Below are 7,500 nucleotides of genomic sequence, written 5' to 3' on the forward strand. Positions count from 1 at the left end.
TTTGTGTTTGGACAAGCCAAAGACCAGAGCAGTTACAAGAGCAATTTGCCAAAAGGAAGGAAGTGAGCATGTACTTTTACAATTGTTTTGTTGTTCCGACAATATAGTGTGCCCGCTCATGTTACTCAAATCGGTGTTGTCAAGAAAACACAATTTTCCTGACGTTAGAATACTACGGTTTCTAAGCAGGAAGTTTTTTTCTACTCTCAATAAACTTGACGAACATTCTGCTCTCTTGAAAAGACTGAAACGGGAAATGATTTGAAAAATTTTTTTTACGACCGCCATGTTTATTGTTTTTGTTGGGTTTCCCCTTTAATACTCGCGTGTATTTTCCGCGCGTTGTGACGATATCTCGCTCGTGCGTGCGTGGATGATTCGGCAAAAAAAAAGCCGCGGAAAACTGTAGTAAGCCACCTTAAATATTCTTTTGAATTTTAAGTTTTAGATCGAGGCAACGAGGGCTAATTTGCAAGCAAACAAAAGAATGCTAAAATAGCGGCCATTTTGGAATAAGGCGTATGGTCAGTGTGCTCGACTTCGGATCGAGTGGTCCGGGTTCGGGTCCTGGCCGGGGACATTGTGTTGTGTTCTTGGGCAAGACACTTTACTCTCACGGTGCCTCTCTCCACCCAGGTGTGTAAATGGCGAAAATGCTTGGGTTAACCCTGCGATGGACTAGCATCCCATCCAGAGGGGGGGGAGTAGAAATACTCCTAGTCGCTTCATGCTACAGAAACCAGAGATAAGTGCCGGCCTGGTGGGCCTTCTAGGCTCGTTGCGGAGTTTAACTGTACCTAGTATCGAAGGGGGTTCCGTTTTCAGTCATAAAATCAAGCTTTAGTGCGAAGTGGTCCCAACGTGATCGCGCCTCGGGCTCCAGTTTGTGCAAGGTGAAAACGATATGCGGATCGATCAGTTTTTTTTTTTTTTTTAGATCAGTGCTTGTGACTTAAAAGTAAAAGGTTTGATTAATGTCTCCCGTGCAGGCACGCTTCCAGTACTGTTGATTTACTCTCTTTATAAGAATGTTCAGGCTGAGATAAACGAAAATTTTAGGAACATACTAAGAACATACTCAGGCTGAGAGTCAAGTTGTAGCGGAACGTCTTTATTTTGCTCTTTTGTTCAGTTTTTTGTTGTTGCAATTGTAAGTAGTAGTAGAAATAAAGGTTTAAAAAACGTGAAACTGTCCACAAGTATCCGCATATTTTTTGAATCCGCAACTTTTTCTTTCCGGATGCGCCTTCCCTCCACAAGTATCCAGCGCATTCGCTGGCGAATCCGGGACTTTGTGAATACGCTCTCCAGAGTGGATATTTTTTAATCCGCTGTGAATACGGAACCGCGTGGACGCTAAATCCGGAAACTTTAAACCCCGGATGATGTAACAAGATTGACCCCAGTTCCTTACGGTGAAATCAATAGGCCTTGTTCCTTGCTTTTATTATTATTCTTATTCACGATTAACCGCCATGTTGGTTTTTAAATGGTCATGCAAATTAGCCATGTGTAATGATGCTGGGGGACATACATTGGAAAAAAGGCAAATAGCGGAAAATCGGCTCCTCGAAATATTGAAGTAACATTACCGAAAGTACATTTTAGAATTTAGAATTGAGTACCTTTTATAATAATTTTACATCTTTTGATTGCCTTTGACATTTTGACTTTCTACTTCGTTATGTGCTCATTTTTCACTAAAAAAAAACGTCGAAGTACCATGTGTAATCATTCTATTTTACTACTTAGGTGATAAACATTCAATGAACGTGAAACAAATCATCTGTGTAGCTAAGATGTTATAACCTCTCGAACTTGTGTTGTTTGCCCCCTCAGAAGTGTGTAGCTAATTTGCATGATAATAGCAAATCCAACATGGCGGCCATCGTGAATAGGTAAAGACTTGTTTCCATATCTCAAAGTGCCCTTGGACGTGAGGGGCCTGGAACAACAAAATTGAAACAGCCCAAACCCATACAAAAATGCTAACCTTAAGCCTAAACATTATCTAAAGCATGTTGTTTAGGCCTAAGGTTAGCATTTTTGTAAATGTTTGGGTTGTTTCAGCTATTGTACTCTTCACCCCCTACCGCCACCCCAGGCCTCTTAGGTCCAAGGACACTTTGAGATATGAAAACAAGTCTTTTACCTCGTGGGTCGTGAATAAGGTCTATTGCCAAGATATTTACGCGCTTCATGGCGCATCCTGTTACCTCTGTTTTCTTGAGGAGTCCTGAGTACTAGAGTGAATCCCGCGGGACACGTTTCGGATACGTGTGGACGGGCAAATTCGATTTGAATACGCTTCTTGTGGATCGGAATATTACTGAATCAGGAAAGAAAAAGTTTTTGGATTAAGAAATATACAGATACGTGTGTATGGGGCCTCAAATACTTAGGAACGTTTTTTAACATTAACAGTGTGAAAGGTAGACTGAAGAACACCTCAGTTTAATAGAGTGGAACTTGGTCTACTACACAGCTTATCAGTAAGAACGTTTTATTAAGGTTCAAATCACAAAAAATAAGAACGTCCAGCGTCAGCCCCAATATTGACTATGTTATTGGTCTTGTTTACCTTGGAAGACGAGTGGTTTTTTTAATGCAAATTAAGTCAACACAGCGTGTATATTGTATTGTAATGTGTTGAAATTTATGCCTGTTTTTCTCTTGTTATTTGCATACACTACAGCTAATTGCCTTAATTTAAGGTCACTTCTCCCGAAGAAGTTATTTTGAAGCTGGGTTCCAACGAGACTAAATTGTTTAAAGAAGCACGGTGTGACGATTTTCATCGACTTGGCGCATTCCTCGCGAGATTTCGGATTCAAGCTGCTTGTATTCAGTGTCTATAAAACTTTAGTGATTCACAAATTACGAGTGCAACTGAATGGACCTGCTTCCTGTTAACTTCGAAGGTGGGTGAATTTGCAGTTGCTCTTTTTTTTTTTTTTTTTTTTCGCAAATTGTGAACCAATTCAATCAACCAGTTTGTCCGGTGAAGACGTGGACAAGAAATAATTTATGAGCTATTGTAGCTGCGGTGCTTTGAGGGCGGGCGTGGGTGACTAAAATTTGACTTTCTTGTCACGAACAAATGCTGAGGTTTTGAATGGTTACGCTCCGTCTGAGCAAAGCCCTTCTCGACTCGAAAACTTGGAATAATCTCTTTCATGTGTCCGGCATCTCTGACTTCTTCCTCAACTCAGAGATGTACGGTAATGTTGCCATCAAGAATACTCGCCAACTTGAGAACATTTTGCCCCTTTGTGTTAACGAGCCTCAAGTAACTGTCGCGCCTTTAGAACGTTAATTCAAATGCTATTTTTGATGCCAATTTTTCATGCAATAAGGCCAATTTCCGGTTTGCGTAAAGAAAGAGATATTCTAGAGAAAATGCCCTGAAAGCGAGTGAGTTCAGAGGCGAGCTTCTGAGAATGATCGACATTCCCTCAACGGGTCACTTCGCCATATTGATTCCCCAAGCGTGACACGTCACAGCGTGCTAACAGTGCGGGCCAACTGGTTGGGGGCGATTCTTTCTTGTGGCGAAATGGCTGGAAAGTTGAGATAGGGTTATTGGGGACGTGACGCCTAGCTAGCGGCTAGATGACTGGTCCCCAACCTATCTGATACCTCAATGCGCGTGGAACACTCAGGTCGTTTGATGAAATGTTATTTCAGTCTCATCGATTCACTCAACTTGAAATGAGACACTCGTCCAATACAATGAAGACATGACTGTCTGCGGCCTTTCCCTTCACCAAGATAACACGAAAAGCCGAATTTTTTTCAAGCAAAAACTATTCCCTATGGAAACCCTCTATTCCCCAGGAGCAACGAAAGCGTCTTGTTCACTGAAAATTCATGGTTAGCTTTCCTAACAGACAGATTAAGGAGTAAATGGGAGATTCACTAAGGGACCGCAAGGGGTAGAGGGTATGGCCCCACCATGATTCGCGCTTACGTAGCGAAGCGTTACTTAAATTTGAAGGCTACAGTCGATGTATAGATAACCCGGCGTTTTATTTCTGTACTCGTTGCGGACGGGAAATGTCATCGGCAACAGTCAAACTGCAAAGCAAATAAAAGATTTGCGTTTTAAATATGAAATTACACTTTAAAGACTGAAATATTCGCAGCGAAATTCTACTTACAATTCTGTTGGGCAATCCATACTTCATAACACGGCTCTTTACATTGTGGGTGTGTCGATCGGTTGATTGCATGCACAGCGAATATTTAAATACTTTACGTTTTTTTATATAAATAGACTAACTCGTCGCCAGGTCCTTTGCGAGTTTATTTTAGCGCCCAAACGGAAGTTCTACTGCACTAGCTCAAATCACACCACTCTTTCCTTTTATTCCTTTAGATGACATGGTAGTAAATATAATAAGTGGAGGAAAAGTGATCCTTATGACTTGCTTGTCTTGGGCTATAACGTTGCTGCACTATGCCCTCACAAACGATAATCCCGGCTTAATCAATTCGCTTTGCCCAAGGGCAAAGCTTAATTGACAGCTACCTCAGTTTTCAATTTTCGTACGGCGGGCAAGTTTACTTTGATTAATTCAGTTAATGCTACCAAATTTTCGCCTTTCATATATCCACCGACGACATAGCCCTGCAGCTTCTTCAGAAACTATATACTTTAGCCATTTAATACATAGTCAACCTACATAGTCATGATTAGCATTCCACTGGCAGAGAAAGGCATAAATGGGAGATGACTCAAGGAACGCGGGTGTGGGATGTGTGATAAATGGCGGAACAATGATCCCTAAATGCTTGCTTGGCTTGGCAGGATTTTTGCCATACCATTCTAATAATCTCCGTTGTTCTTCTTAGCACCAGCACCAGTTCTTCAAGGCAAGACTATTAAAGAGTAACATAGATAAATTACCTTCCAGTTTTCATGATAGCCTGCGTAGAAGCCGTTTCCTTTCCTTTTCCAGGCGGAGATCGGACAAGCGAGCGATAAAGCGGACGAGTGCCTGGCGTGAGCAAAAAAATAGAGAGAAGTGGGGACGGGGTGAGTGAGAAGGGGGAGGGGGTGGGGAGGAAGGAATCCTTTCGTCGCCTCACCCCCTCCCCCTACTCCTTATTTTTCGCAATCTCTCGCAGTTTTCGTCTCGCAGTTTTCGTCCCCTTCGCGAGCGTTTGGAAAAGGAAAGGAAACGGCTGCTACGCAGGCTACCAGTTTTACAAATATTCTCGAAAGCTAAGGCAGTAGAGAAATCACTCCAGGTAGTAAGGCTGCTGGATAATATTGATAAATTTTATTTAGGGCGAAATCAATGGCTAATCTGCAAAAATTTTCCTCAAAGACACAAACGTTACCACAAACCTAATGAATCGTGACAAGGGCCAATAGCCCATTCGGCTTCGCCTCATGGGCTATTGACCCGTAGCCCTTGCGGGCTACGGGTCTAATTGTTAATTAGTAAATTTTCAGCTCCGACTATTGCATTTCTAGCTTTTTGATTGGCTAAAAAACGCCGACTATGAGCCAATAGTCGAAATTTTACGTCATATTGAAAATAGTGCGCCACGATGCTCTTTCCGGACGCTCTTTCCGGACGCAAAACCCGGTTTGAGAATTTACTGAAACAATTATTCCATTCGCCTTTGTTGGATATGAAGTGATTATAACCAACTCGCGCTACGTTGGTTATTTTATCACTTCATATCCAACTCGGGCTCATGGAATAATTGTTATTTATCAAGAATACTTGTTGCACAACCAAAACAATCTCGGCATCAAGAAATTAATTTAATGCGATTCGGTTGTCTGCAATAGCAGATGTCTACCACGTGCTTCTTGTTGATAGAAAAGCTAATAAACCGATTTTTGCACATGACCTTCCACTATTTTTGGACGGTAATCGTTCTTCTTACATCAACTTGCTAAAAGTCGGTATTCAGTTAAATATTTCCCTGTTGTTCTCGCTGTTTTTGCGGTATGAGCCCGTTAGAAAATGATGAATACTTTCAGTTAGGAAAGAAAACGATTCGAATTTTCCGCTAAATTGAACAGAAGCAAACGTGTACCATTTGGGCTGCAAAACGGTGAGATATTTTGCGAAATGCTGGTTATTTCTTCAACAAAGCGTAGTTCAAGCATCTCGGTGATAGAACAAGGACGTTCGGGTCATTTCGGTAAAACCGCGAGAAAGGAGAAATACCTATTCCTTTTCCCCGGCTGAACGAATCTGAGAAACTCTGTTCCAGCGAGCGAGGAAAGCGCTCAAGAATGACACTGTTTTCCCTCGGTCTCAAAGTATACAGTATACAGTTACCGATAAGTTTAATTAAAACTGATGCTTTCATCGATTCCATTTTGCATTGGCGTAGAAGTTAATTTTGTTAAGTGAGTTTGTGCATGTGGTATAAGATGTTTAATCTGAAAAGACCTTTTAAAAGATCTAATAACAGCATCCCAGAAAACCAAGGACAAAAACTCATGCTATTGATTCTCAAAAACTCACCGTTTTCGTAAAACGTTCCCTTCGCGTATTTTATGCTCAGTTGGTAAAGTTTTTATGGGGGTGATGGTTCGGTTTGCCAAAGCACTTTCCAGCTTTCGCTAATGTTCAGCTAATATTCTATCAGCACAGTCCTTTAGAAGTCCGGCCTGGGCTCGCTGATATTTGAGCAATGTAATCTATAATACTTTAAACCCATTAGTAATGCCATTCTAGCGATTATGTTGCCAATGAAAAAGTATGAGTAAAGTTCAAGTATCGCATAATTGATTGTCAGTTCATGGTGACGGATGCTTTGCAATGGTTATATGCGGAACAAATTTCAACGGCAGGTTTGAAAACCAAAAGGTAATTTCTTTCTGTTATAGAGTGAAAGCTAAATGATGATAGCTGAGGATTCCCCGGTTAGAATAAAATGAAAGCTTCCTTCATAACTCCAAGTACATAAAATATTCATACACCTTATATGTAAAATGGGTATATTGAGGTAATGTCTCCGAGCGAAATAACAGCACAAAGATTTTCCAAGCTAAAATATTTCTTTTTCAAATTCTTAAAATTGGGAACAGGTTCGAAGATTGTCTTAAATTGAGTTCCCGCAGTTTCAATAATAGATACCTATATAAGAGAATTAATTCCATGGAAAGTAGTTTGTGGCTTGGGAAGAGATAGGATGTGCGGCTGTCCAAGCCAGAAGTTGATAATTTACACATCGGAGAGTAAATATGTCTTTCGTTTAGTTTCGAAAAAGTGATTCTTAGTCTCAGTGTAAAATCAGCAGATTCTGTGACAGCCTGTTACACAGGAAGGTGTTACACGTTTCCAAAAAATCATTCGTTGTCATTTATAAAGAATTCATTTATAACTTTCAACCCGAAAAGCTTCATCGGTTTGAGTTCAGGCCGCCCTGAGAGTTGAAACGAGTGACTTTTTCACTGCTTTGTGTTCCTATGCAACTGTACGCCAATGTTTATCAGGTTGTCTCGTCAAAACTCAATCTGCAGTCAGA

At 41.0% G+C, this 7,500-nt stretch overlaps 1 protein-coding gene and 1 long non-coding RNA gene across 4 annotated transcripts in view; one reads left to right on the forward strand and one right to left on the reverse strand.

Moving 5' to 3' along the window:
- The first annotated feature begins 2,684 nt into the window (after nucleotides 1–2,684).
- The window catches only part of LOC138032631 (long-chain-fatty-acid--CoA ligase 5-like), a 48,231-nt gene continuing 43,415 nt past the window's right edge, over nucleotides 2,685–7,500 (forward strand). The window contains exon 1 of one of the 2 annotated variants that reach the window (XM_068880337.1): nucleotides 2,685–2,921. In XM_068880337.1, the coding sequence (XP_068736438.1) occupies nucleotides 2,894–2,921 (28 nt within the window). In that variant the 5' untranslated portion in view covers nucleotides 2,685–2,893. Of the gene's footprint in view, nucleotides 2,922–6,736; nucleotides 6,840–7,500 lie in introns of those variants that run through there. The other variant, XM_068880338.1, reaches the window with a different exon arrangement.
- LOC138032632 (uncharacterized) lies at nucleotides 4,011–6,643 on the reverse strand. 2 transcript variants are annotated; one of them, XR_011128422.1, is made up of 3 exons: nucleotides 6,495–6,643; nucleotides 4,686–4,881; nucleotides 4,011–4,077 (listed from the first exon to the last, which is right to left on the reverse strand). It is a non-coding gene; the product is annotated as an uncharacterized lncRNA (long non-coding RNA). The 2 variants fall into 2 exon arrangements; XR_011128421.1 differs by lacking the exon at nucleotides 4,011–4,077 and having other exon boundaries at nucleotides 4,151–4,881; nucleotides 6,495–6,642.

Source organism: Montipora capricornis, chromosome 14 (assembly GCF_036669925.1).
Source record: "Montipora capricornis isolate CH-2021 chromosome 14, ASM3666992v2, whole genome shotgun sequence".
Taxonomy (NCBI): domain Eukaryota; kingdom Metazoa; phylum Cnidaria; class Anthozoa; order Scleractinia; family Acroporidae; genus Montipora; species Montipora capricornis.